The sequence below is a fragment of the Mycetomoellerius zeteki genome, unplaced genomic scaffold (genome assembly GCF_001594055.1).
Source record: "Mycetomoellerius zeteki isolate Tzet28-1 unplaced genomic scaffold, Tzet1.0 scaffold407, whole genome shotgun sequence".
Lineage (NCBI taxonomy): Eukaryota > Metazoa > Arthropoda > Insecta > Hymenoptera > Formicidae > Mycetomoellerius > Mycetomoellerius zeteki.
In genome coordinates, this window is record NW_017257400.1 from 788,327 (window position 1) to 802,359 (window position 14,033).

The 14,033-nt window shown below is 32.6% G+C and overlaps 1 protein-coding gene across 1 annotated transcript in view; it reads right to left on the minus strand.

Annotated features, from left to right (window-relative positions):
* The window catches only part of LOC108726266 (phosphatase and actin regulator 2), a 257,521-nt gene that overhangs the window by 174,215 nt on the left and 69,273 nt on the right, over positions 1-14,033 (minus strand). The window contains 1 exon segment of the mRNA XM_018453727.1: positions 12,696-13,025. Within this exon segment, the coding sequence (XP_018309229.1) occupies positions 12,696-13,025 (330 nt within the window).

Consider the following 14,033-nt stretch of genomic DNA (forward strand, 5'->3'; position numbering starts at 1 on the left):
TATAAAGCAGTTCTAAAACAGTTTTTCAATCTCTTCTCTATCTCTGCAACTGGAGTTTCATTTTACTGTCATTTTGTGATATCTGTCAGTGTCGTTTTATCAAAGACTTTTAGAAAGAAAAAACTTCGGAAAAACCTTTGAAATTTTATGTCGCTTCACGTGTGACTTATGTGAACAGTACTTGACACATGTAGAGGAGAGAAAAAGAGAGAGAAAAGAAAGAGAAAGAGAGAGAGAGAGAAAGAGAGGAGAAAGATATGATAAATATTACATCATTATTTATTGAGCGCTCTAGGTCCATACAGCACAGACCTCCAAGAGACGTTCTGAAGATGTAAGGTTTCCAAGTCTACCAGATAAAATTGTTTGAACTGACATTCTTTTAAACACTGAGACGTTGTAGATATAATTTACAATTTAATTATTATATTCAGAAACAATCCAATAAAATAATAATGAAAAATAAAGATACAAAAATAAATATGAAAGAGAGGGAGATGGGAATAGAGATGGAGCAGACGAAGAAGAAAAAAGAAGAAAGAGAGGTGTTGCAACGTCACAGACATTTTCAGAGATTTACCACATGTGCACATTTCCGAGGTGTACACTGTGGCTACTTGAACGATCCCCCGCGAACGATCAAGCGCGCAAAGTTAGTAACCTTCTAGAATTACTCAACATCAAAGCACTCGGCAACCTCGAGAGTTCGTCGACCTCTCGGCAGTACGATACACAGACGATAGAAAATTCACGAGGAATTTCACGAGCCCCAAACGCTTTGCCGAAGACGCTCCGCAATTTTCTCGCCTGCATTCCGCGAACTATTGTACTTCACCATGTTACGCGCGTATCGTGCCGAATTTCGTATTCAACCCCATCGCGCACGCGAAGAACGTTTTCGAAGAAAGCTATTGATTATTATTCCGAGATGCACTTTGTTCTACCCTGCTGTTATATCGCCGGGATGATTTCGATCGATCCCATCGACATCAATCCATTCCGATTCTGTCAGGATGACAAACTCGCTTGTCATACGCATCGTCGAAATTTTTCATTCGGTCGCACGCACGAAATATTTCCCCGCACAACCGCGGATCGATATTTCCATCGAGTTGACGCGTTTCCTACATCGCGTGTACTACGAAGAGATCCACGTTGGAACTAACTCCGCGTACCATTTTTCCTTTTTTTTTTATTTCCCGAATCACATGCCAACGGCGACGTTTTCCCGAAATCGAGTTATCCATCAATCTATATTTTTACGAATACATCGTTGGTCACTTCTTTTCAAATCGAATACTTGTTCTGTTATACTGAACATCACTATTTGCTCGAGTTTCCTGTATAAAAAAAAAGGCTGAATTTCGAAGTTGGTCTTTCGTCGGATTTTGAAAGTGCAATATCGATTTATACGGGCAAAAAAGTAAACATTGAACATTTTATGGTAACTTGTATAACTATTTCCTATCGATGCAATTCACGAAAACGAATAACAATAACGATGGGGAAAAAATCGAGACACGATGAAACAAAAATAGCTGGGATCTTACCACGAAACGCGAAAAATATATTTCAGGATCAATTTCTAAGGGAGTTGAAGCCATAAAATAAATGTGCGCCGAATGCAGGATTTGTCGGGTTTGAAATATATAGAGAGCTAATACAACTTTGAATATGCACAGCCTGGCTGTCTACCTACCGCAGAACTCCTGGGAACGTCATACTGAAGACTGAAAACGCGAAAACTTTTTCCACCCATCCAGTAGGCCTTCGTTGAAACGTCGAAACTTCGCGTTAGGATGTGACGTAGTATCGCCAAACTCTTCTCGGACACCTCGAGATCCATTTCCTCCACGAGGATAGATGGTACGAGAGATATATAGGAGTTGGTGAAACTAGTACGTGGCTGCAGTGCAAATTACCGCGTTTTTAACGACGCGCAGCATATCTCTGAAGCGTATCTCTGCAAAGGGTAGCACAAACGCATGACGTCCATCCATTGCTCACGCAAAAAAATATCCGCTCTTATTTAAAAAAATTTATCGGTCCTTCGTCACGCTTCAAATATTACTCATATATTTCAAACTCTGTCAAATTTTATCACGCGATTTTTCATCGTTCGAGTCACCGTTGCACGAAGACGCTAAGAAACAGGAGAGGAAAGAATATACGTCGTCCGAGTGAAAATTAAAACGCTTTTGTTAGACAGATATCTTCTGTACGAAATCTATCATCGCACTGCGAGTACGTTGAAAGGGTTAAATCGCTGTCGACGTTAAGTGAATTTTCCTGTGATCAATGCGATTCAATTTTCCACTTTATCCTTAAAATCACCCCTGCGTTTATTAATGGAACCTGAAAGGGAAGTCTCGCGAGCCAAACTCTATTTTCTGACCGCAACTTTCATCGTGCGAAATTTGCACCCTTCGTTTCCTTTTCCTGATATTTTTTCTCCCGGATAGGAGAAAGTAAAATTTATCGTACGTAAAATTCATGGTATAGGTACAATATTCGAAATAGAATTTTTTTTCAAAACCAAATTAGATTTATATTTAACCCTCCGTCTACAATGAGTTTTTTTTTTTGCGAACAAGGAGAGCGAAGTCCGGTTTCCCTTCCTAAAATATTTTATTAGAAAACTATTTTTGTAATATAAATATGTTGAAAAGCAACGCACATTAATACCTAAACTTCTTGAAAATCTAGAACAGTAAAAAAACAGATTAAAGAGTAATTGCAGATAGAAAGAGTAAAAATACACTGTTAAAAATTTCATGAAATTTAATATACTTTTAATTTACACAATTTGAACTTAATTTCATCACATTACATTAAATTTAATGTATTTGTAACTGAAAAGTATATTTGTATACATGTACATGAAATTTTATGTATTTTTCACGAAAATTTATGAAATTTAATGTACGCGTTCATTACATTTAAGTAACTACTGTAACTTAATTTTCAGTTAAATCATTCATTACTTATAATTTCGTTTATAACCACGAGCTTCATTTACATGTAAAGGAAGCTCATGGTTACATTTCTAACAGTGTATGATTTCAGAGCTAAAGGATTAATTAACATATGTATAATATTACATGATATGAAAAATAATTTACGGCAATGATATGTCGCTTTGATAAAATCAACGTCGTGACATAACGATATTGACATTTCTCTGTGCGGAAAACAAATCGAAACTGATCTTTTAAACCAGAAAATAATGGTCATGTACGAAACATGAATTATAAAGCCTATACATCGATGAATATATCAATATATCTGACCGATACCAATTTCCCGTAGTTCTTCCACAAAATCGCTTTGACGAATGGCTGCCGATAATTCCGCGATAAACACGCTTCACACTCGTGAGACTCCAAAATTTATGTTCGTAAAAGTTTGCTATATATGTTATATCTAATGTTAAAGATTTTGAAAAAAATCAGAAAAGCTAACTGATTCTGTAATTAAATGCCTTATAAATAAATTTTCAGTATTTCAAATCCAAAACGGTGCATGTGCAGGCTATAAAACTGATATTTATATTTGTACATTCATATATAAATACTAAACATCAAGACCCACTTCGATTAAAAATGGCTTTCTTCTCTCTTATTTGTATTTACGATATTTTGATGGTGTAATAAGATTAGTGCGAAATCGCGATGCAGATATACAAGATCGAGATCCACAACGAGATTAAGAGGTGAATTTACTAAAGGCAGGAGTTGCGAGAAACACTAACGTGCCCGAACACGTCGGAAAGGTTGAATTTCGTCGTCAACGTCGGCGTAAGGTTTCACGACGGCCCTGCGTCAATATCGATCCGCAAGTAGTCGCTCTCTTTCTCTCCGTTTCCGCGTCATTCTCTTTCTTTCCCTCTGTCTCGTCGTCTCTTTGCACGCCTATATATATGTTACGGAACCTATACAGCGACTAGAGTCGAGAAAATACGAGCCTTTCCCCTAGTGAAATATGCACATTAATACATTCTCCTGTTCAATGTTTGAATTATTAAATGCTGCACTTATGTCTCTATCATTTTTATGACATCCGACATGAGAAATATTCAATTTAAAATCTCAATACTTCGACTTGAAAGACTTGATATCTTAATTTACAGCATCAACCTCATGATGATGCTTTTAGATGAACTATTAAAATTCGAAAATTATCGAGCGAAATATAAAAAAAAGAAGAAATGTCTGTTAATTTATATATGAAAAAAAGGTTAAAAATTCGATGATTCTGTTCAACAATGATCATTGTATTATCTTTGAAATGAAACTAGAAGCAATGTGAGAGAAACTGAAAATAAGATACATCCGTTCGCAAACAGACGAATGATCTGCAGTCGTGTTAAATAACGAACGATCAGACGGATTGAATCCAGACGCGATTCTTGCTGCGACTATCGACCGTAGGGCGATATTAGCCACGGTTGAGTTGTCGGCTCGGCTCGGCTCGGAAATGAAAAAATATATTGCCCGCCGCGGAGCAGAAACATCCGGCTGAACGAAGCGCCCTATTTTTCTCTTTTTTTTATCATCCCTCGTCGCTCAGAATAAAAAACAATTTACGCGAGCTCTTTACATATTTTTCTGGTTTCAATTCTCCTGCGCGAGACGATTTTGATTCAACAAAACTAACTCTGCTGTAATAATACAAACTTCAAAGTACTTGAAGTATTTATAAAATATTGACATCAAACTCTTCACGAGAAGCAAGGCTATGCACTTTCCGTCACCTTATGTAGATACACATCCTCGAATGATTTATATTATTTAAAAGCATCGATAAATTCAGATTTTCCTATTATTATAAGAAATAAGAATTTAAAGCAAACATGGAAAGAATTATTTTGCTGAAGTAACTAAAAATTCAGATAGATACAATTCTGAAAATAATTTTGTTAAACTATAAAAATAATTAAGTAGAAAACTCAAGTATGATGAGCAAAGCTGCAGTTTTGACATTTCAGTAATCAGTTTGAGCGTCCCACACAGAGAAAAATGTCTGGTTAGATTAATTGGAATTCTAGTTGAGATAACCGGAATTCTAATTGCTACCATCAGAATCTTCTTAGTCCATTTTCAACCATTTTTTTCAGTGTACATATTTATTTTGATAATCCAACAAAATTATTTTTAAATCTATATCTATAGCTAAACTTTAGATCTTCATCAAAATTCTTTCTATGAATATAATCGTGTTGTGAAACAACAGATTAAGTTACATCGTGTAATATGGTTCAATTAATATAAATTAATAATAAAGTTGTTGAGAGAGAAGGGCTATGAACCATAAGAAAACAATATTTAAATTGAAGATATAATATAATTAAGAAATCAAACAAAAATATACACAAACGGCGTTTCGAGCTCGATCGGGTCATTTTCAATGTTAGAAATATAAAAAGTGTTAAGTATATACATATTTAAAATATGAAACGGTTTAAAAATGGTAGATCAAGTAAAAAATATATATGTACAGACTTCTGATCGATGTATATTGGTCATTAGATCGCATTCTGTCATTATCAAGCTGATGATACGTCCAAAATGATGTAGCGCGTGTAATTAGATCAATATAAAAAGCTCCTTATTTGACAAAGTCATTGTGCGTAAAAATAATCGTTATAAAAATATCGCAATTGTATTAATTCAAGGTCTATAATAAACGGAAAGACAATGTGTACATCATTATAAGAGTATAAAAATCTGAGAACAATTAATGTCTGTTAATAAAATCGTATATGGATACTTTGATAGATAAAAATTACAGATTAAGTGTTGTCTAGACGGACAAAATTATGAGGATGCGAGTATGGCGATTATTTTCAATCCTTTCGACGAGGTAAACCTACGAACGGTTTCAAGGAGGAGGAGGATGAAACGGGAAACGAGGGTTCGTAGGCTCTCGTCGTGATGCTCGCAGAGACATATCGATCGCCGTTTGCGTTTATATTTCTTATTCGCGAGACAACTAGGAACAGCGCGTAATACCGAATGGCCGTTCGTGTACACGTTTCGCTCTTTGTTTGCCTGCCTTTCGTTCGTCGCCCTTGTCACGAAAGCGTAATTCGCACCCTCGTGTACCTTCCTACCGTCTTCCAATGTTTAGCGACGAAGAAAATCTTAAAAAATCCAGCATAACATCACCGTCAGACGAAGATCTCGTGTTTGCAGAAGCTTTCTGTTGTTACATCACGATTTTTACTCGCTCATAAAAATCATAAGATTTAAAAATACTAAACTCGATTAGTAAAATAAAGAAAATAAAAATTGGTTGCAAAATAAATTTTATATACAAATAAGAATTAAGATCCGATCGTGTAAATACAACGTACATACATACACATATCTGAAATAATTAAAATTTAAAAATTAAGAATATCTAATTTTGACCGATCATTGGCGCTCTCTAACGTATGTAAATTTTATATAAATTATTCTCAAATAAGAATTAAAAATAAATTATTCTATATAAATTCTGGATAAAATACAAGATTTTCGAAACGAGAGAATAATGTCAATTATATCGTATTATAAAGTTTCTATTTCTCAACATTTAAAAATGGTGATTCTTATTTTTAATGTTGAAAAAGAAAATAAGGTTAAAAAAGTTCCATTATCCACAGATTTTAAGAAATCAATGACTTTATTTTTAAAAATTCTATAAATTTAAACACTAAACTTTCTTCTTCTTCTTTACGAAAAAATATACATATAAAAAAATCGCAAATCTTACAAGTTAGTCTAATTTTTAATATTAAATATTAGCAATTAATTTTATTAATTTAATATCACTTATAATTATACATAAACAATAAAATAATCTTTATAATATCATATTTACTTTCATATATTGTAAAAAAATATTTAAATTTCTTATTGTTTACATTATTACATATATTACAAATGTATAATATTATAAAAGAAATTCAAAGCAGAGTTTCTAAGCATTGAAAAGTGATGGAACTTTTCAAAAAGTATTTTCTTTTTCAGTATTAAAAACTTTATAAGAAACACCTATTATATGTTGAGAAATAAAAAATTGATCAAAAATTATTCTACTGTGTTGTCTAAATAAAGGTTTGTTAAAAACAGGTGTCATATATACATATATATACTGAAAATCACAAAACACAAATGGAAAACAAAAAGCATTTTTCTGCTCGTACAATTAAAAAGAAATGTGTTTATTCTTGTCCCTATTTTTTAAACACATAAAGATGTTTTAGTTTTAAACTTTTTCAATAGACAAAACACTACGTGTTTGAATTTAAAATGCATAGTGTTTTAAATCCAAACACGTAGTGTTTTGTCTATTTAAAAAGTTTAAAACTAAAACATCTTCAAGTGTTTACAAAATAGAGTCAAGAATAAAACATTTTAATATCTTAAAATTAAACACTTCTTTTTTCAGTGTACTGCTGTCATAGATTGCCGTGAATAAAACATTATATGGAACGAGGTCAATTTCGTGAGAATTATTGCGGATTTACCTTTCTCACAATTCGCACTACGAGGATATCCTTCGATCGATAATATTTACACGGACTAACACGCGCGGGATTAATTCAAGAAAACTGCTTGGACAACGCGCTAATATGGCATGAAACGTGGGACCGAATGCATCAGACGTTAATTCTACGGATCCGTCATTATTCAGGTTCTTCGATAAATCCCTCGATACATTATTTTGCGCATATGATGCACAGTATATTACGGCCGCTTCTAATCCTTTGAGAATATAGACTTTGATGATCTAATAAGTCACCAAGTAAAGAGTTTAACGGAAAAATTTAGACATCATAAAACGAATTATCGATCAAAGACTTGGCCTCGCTACTAATAATTAGTTTTAATTTTAGTAATTCTCTACATACATTTATAATTTATTGACTATTATATAATTAATATATAAAAAAAATATATACAAAAACAGAAAAACTATCAATTTTGCACAGTAAAATACTTTTTATTAGTATCGATATTAATTACGCGGATGATTAATTTAAGATGCATAATATATGTATATGATAAGTACAAATAACTTATTAAAAAAAGTCGATTTCTGAAAAAAGAGAGTGAATTGCTAAAATTAAAATTAATTAAGATTTGGATTGGAATGAATTAACGAATTGACATTGATTTCACGCCGTTTCGTGGCATTTCACACTCTCTTCTCGTTATCGCCCTTAAATTAACGGTCGGGACAGTTGGCCCTTAATTCTGATCATGGAACAACCTGTCACTGGTAACAGGTGTTAAAGGTTTATTGCATCGCTCTTAACGCGCCTGCAAACATGTTGCCTTCCTGGCTGCGGCGCGACATAGTTGATTTTTCACTCGCGAGAAAAATGCGACCGATGCGTCCGTGTCAGTATCACTGAAATATTACACCCGCTGCAGCAAAATATCTTTAAAAGCATGGTTTCGCACTTGCCTTTGAAGTACGTAAGTCACGACAGATAGTGCTCTGCATCGAGCCGGGGCGGTACTCGTAGAGAAAAAGATAGGGAACTTGGATATAAAAGGTACAAAAATGTATTTTCCTACGATACTCCTGCGTCGAATAAAAACATCGTCGCGCGAAAAGAAACGTGAAATTATTATCATACTCCTCTAGTGAGCGTTACATTACAAATTCGGAGAACAATAAAGTTGTCAGTGCACCGTATCTTTATGTAACTAAAAGGAGCAGTGGTGACTCACGGTAGGTTATATTTGACACTATAAATTTAACAGTGTAGGTAATAGCTCCAATTAATAAGTTTTCGATCCTTTGATTTTTATAAAAGTAATATTCGAATTATCCAATTAATCAGAACACTTCGCGCGATTGGAATAACATTTATGATTATGAATACTTTGAATATTGTATAGTCGGATATTTATAGCTCTAGTACAACATGTTGCGTAAAATATAAGATAAGTGCTACAAAAAATTCGAAAATTTGAAAATTACTTCATGTACGTAATTATTAAAACGATCAATAAATGATATGCTTGTAGAAAAGTGAATGTTTTCTTAATTCAAATACGTATATCCGTTCATCAATAATAACTCATGAAACATGAAAACTGCTCCTACTTAATACTGTTTTCAGCAAGTATTGAAATCCAGAATTCTGCTATACCTACTCATATCCATGGAAATTGAATCTGTATGTGCACATACAATAAATAATAAATTAAAAGGTAGAGTTCTGTTTAATTACTACTAAGTAGGTACTATACAGACAAAATTCAATTTGAGTATAGTATTTTATGATTGTTTCAAACTAAGGACACTTATTATATTCCAAATATTTTAAAATTCAATGTTTAGATTCAAACAAAATTTAAAACTGAGAATGGCTGACTAATTATTCGAATATTAGAATTTCTATCAATATTCAAATATGTGAAAAAAGTATTAATTATTTGACCGTTGATACAGATCAAAAGGAATTATTTAACTCAATAATTTATAACATATATAAAACATACATTGCAAATATCAAACTAAACATTTATAATTCTTATGATAAACACCTAATTTTTTCATAAGTGTATATAAACAACTGAAGGGAGATAAAATACAAATAGTCGTAATGTTCACTATTGTTTTTTCGCCTCCAAATATGTATCAGTCTGGGAAATTGAAACCCCGTTATTTCCTCCAGTTATTAATTGATTTATTCTTATAATTATATTATTTTCTAGTATTTATAAAATATTTTTCTAATATTTATTTTCTAATATTTATATTATTTTCTAGTATTTAAAATTTCATTATTTATGCCACGTTCAGCTAAATGCATCACCATTTTACGTCGTTCAAACATGTCAAACAATCTATAGCAAAGTCTACATTTGATCTGGAGATTTAATAACAATTGTAATATGTTGCAATGTAATTAGCATTATACTTTCTAATCGCTTTACTACTAGCGGATGTTTTTTTAGCAGATGACATTAAATCAAAAAGCACTCTTAAAATCTGCATAACAATTAATTTGTTTTTTTTTTGTATAATTTATTCCCGTAATTATATCATTATATGCTTTAAATTAAATTTAAAATTTATTTCTCAATATATATTAAATATTCGTCGTATATTAAATAATAAGTTTGAAAATAAAATGTTTTTAAATTATAATAAAAAATTGGTATTTTACTACTATTTACGTGTTGTGCTAGTTCATGATAGTTAAGAGATAATTTTCCTGAATAAAAAATAGTGCAATCAATTTGACAATAGAGCAACTATTAATTAGCAATAAAATAATACAAAAGAAGTATATTTTGTTTTTAGAGATTTCAATTTTTTCCAGCTACGCTATCTAAATAAACTTAAGTTGGCATAGTCACTATTTTTGTCAAATCTTAAACTTAAACAATGCAAATAAAGCAATAAATTAGCAATAGAAAAGCATTACATTTCTCCCCATCTTCCCAATTTTGCTGAATTGGCAGTGTCAGATCCTAACAGACGTTTGAAAGTTTAGTCTTCTACCAGGTCTACGATTAGAAATAGATGAAGAAACTTTGTAACATCGTATTACTAATGCAGATAATAACGTACCTTTTACGGTTTCAGTTTAGGCCAACGAAGAAATCTGATAACCTTGTTTAAGCAATACATCAGCTGCTTATACATGACGTTATAAGGAACTGAATTGCTTGCGACAATTGATTTTTCATCTTCTTGTTTATATACTTACTTGTTTTTTACATTAAAATATGGAATACATGCACAAAAAGAATGTATACGTAACATTTGTCTAATAAATGTTATTCTCAATTACATATATAGAAGTTATTATAAGTGAAAATAATCATAGTAAGTATTGTTTAATAATTTTTCTATTATATATATTTTTATTAACGTATAATACGCGTATAGAACTGTAATATAATTCAAAATTTCAAACACAAATATCGCTAATTTAAGAAAAAGTCTCAATATTCGATGAGTAATATTAGATGTTAAATTTATTCGAAATGTCAATATCAATTTTTAAGAAGATTCAAAGCAATGAGAGTAGTTTTGTATGCTTGCTATTGCAAGCCAAAAGTCAATAACAGATTAAGAGACATCGTGTTACAAATTGGAATTGATTTTGTCTATTTTGGCGCGTTTGTATATAATTATTTATTTCACCACAGGGTGTCACCCAATTTATTTAAAAACATCGATATGTGCAAATTCATGAAAATGTGTAAAATGCAGAGTACGATCTGTACTTCATATTGTATAAAATATTTAATAATAATTACCAACATTTATAAAAATAACTAAATTCTAAAAAACAGTTAAACAGTAAAAAATCGTTAATACATCCATCGTGTGATATTTTTTTGAAGAGACATATATGTTGTTTAATTTTAAAAATAAAATAAATCGTAATTTATGAATACAGTTTTGCTTTAAATGCTTCTCTTTTAAGATGTAATTTTTATTTTATTTTATAATGTAAAAAATATACAAAAAATTCTTAAGCATGTTATCATTCTCTCGATATTAATATTTTGAATTTATCCTAGTCAATGCCTAGAAGGCAAGATATCATCAAAAGACTAAAGAAAGAAATTTATTCGGCATACGATGCACCACGATTATACTTGATAGTTCATTAGTGTTACCTCAGCACATGACGTTCTGTAATGAGGTCGCTTATGCATACATCATTGTGTGAGCGCATTTTAGGCGCTCAGTGCGATAAGTATTCATTATGCAACAATCTATAAAGCTTTTTCAAAGGAGGGTAATATTTCTTTCCCGCCATCTATAATATATTATCTATAATTAATTAAGAATTTTAAAAGCAATAAAAAAAATTTATATTAGAAAAATGCACATTACAAAATAAGTAATCGATAACGCAAGGAAATTGTGTTAAAAGTTAAGTCCAAAATAAAATAAAATATCCGAAAAAAACTGTTTCCAAAAAGAAAAAGCTATATAAAACAGAATTTATCTAATAAATATTCTATATATCATTAATTGTTCATAGGATAATTGATGCAAGTTGAGATTGACATCTGCCGATATAAGTATAGACATTAGATTACGTTTTACAAGTAGGTACCATTACGATTTGTATGTAAATCACGGGGATCAAAATATCTCGTCCCTGTTACATAACAAAAACGAGATGAAACGGAAATAGAATGATTTATTTGCTCTCCTGCGTACGAATGCAATATCGATACACAGCAATTCCCACGTGTATCTACTCAAATTGGCTTGTCTACCGCGCGATAGAATCTACCTTCTAGCACACAATCGAATACCGTTTACGTCATCTCGTATATAGTCTCCTTGTATATATCCCCAGATGTCTTATTCTTAGCACTCTTCATTTTTACTAAGCAAATTATGTATTCCTGTCCATCGGGAAGAGAGAAAAACAAAGGCTTATACTCGAATGATATTCTTGTTATTTATCGATTTATATCTCTTGCGGAAAGCAAATACAATTCTGGTTCTCACTATAAAAATTACGAGATTCAAAATTCGATAGAAAGTAGTTGGTCAGCTTCTTATCATTCTTGTTCAAATTTTTTAAGCAGCCGTGCGTAAATTCGCATCCTGCCATAACAATCGCCGGTACAGAATCATATACAAACTCGTGTTCAGTCATACAACACAAAAGGCGACTAAACATAAGATGGAAACTTGCAACCCTGACTTACCTTGCGTGCTGCCGTTGGGCTGGCCGGCCTGCTGCGGTAGTACGGGGTAGAGAGGCGAGGGATGGGGCGATGGTTGATTGCTGCTAGGGGCTCCTGTAGTAGAATGGGGGTTGGCAGTCGTCAGGGTCGGTGTGGCCGAGGGTACCGCTTGTTGGGATTGCTGCACGTTACCGGCGGACGTGGGTGTTGCCGCCGGGGTGCCGTCACCACCCCCGGTACCACTAGTCACGGTTCCACCAGGTGGTTGTTGCTGCGACGGTTGTTGCTGCTGCTGCTGAGGCGCTTGCTGTGGTGATGGTGGTTTTTCCGTCGCCGACTCGCTTATCGTTTCTGCAATCAGAAGCGCGATCCGGTCTTGAATATTAATTCGCCTGGATCTCGCGGCGATAAATTCTTAAAGTGCACGTCGTTTTTAGGAATACCATCAGGATTAATTCGGAAACATCCGCGATGAGCCAATTTCCAAGGTAGTTATGAGACATTTGCATGGTAATGCATGCACGTGATTAAAAAAACGAAGATGTTATGTCCACATTAGATTAAAGTTTAACCCTAGAACATTATCGATATGTAAATTTTACGTACAAGTGAGCAAGGTCATTTCAATGACCATTAGGAAATCCAATCTGCAATGCTAAAAGCGGATATAAGCTTTTAAAAATTCCGTAAGTTTGGTGTATCAGTATTCACTGCACGGAAAGAATTTTGCTGAAAGTATATTTTTGTGAATTCAAATACAATGCAACACATATAACGAATGTTACTTCGAAAAAAACTTTGTACAACTGAACATTAATTAAAATTATAAAGTAGACTATAAAAAAGAGAGATGATAGTAGCCATCATAAAGAACAAATGGATCGAATTTATACCGACGGATTAAGTTTAATTTTATGTAGGAAAGATCCGGACATCGACTCGGATGAAATTTCAAAGGTCGAGTTTTTTCAGTACATAGTTGGAATTTCTCTCAGTCATATTAGAACTCAGAACAGAATGTAACAATGGCTCCGTGCAGTCGGCAACGCAACGGGCGTTAGTGGCGTCACATTAATTTGGTGCGAAAACGAATGCGACGTGTAAGTAAATTTTGGAAATGTGTAGTAATAAATGCGGTAATCTATCGTTGAAACCTTAAAATTAGCGCTTCATCTAAATTTTAACAAAGAATAATGTGTATATAGTATTTAATGCTCGTATATTAAAAAAATATTAATACATTAAAGATATATACGGGACAATGTCGAATGCGTACTGGTCGCCTAAATCGTACCTTATCAATATTTTATATTATTAGTTAATATAGGCAATATTTAGTAACAATAATATAAAATATAT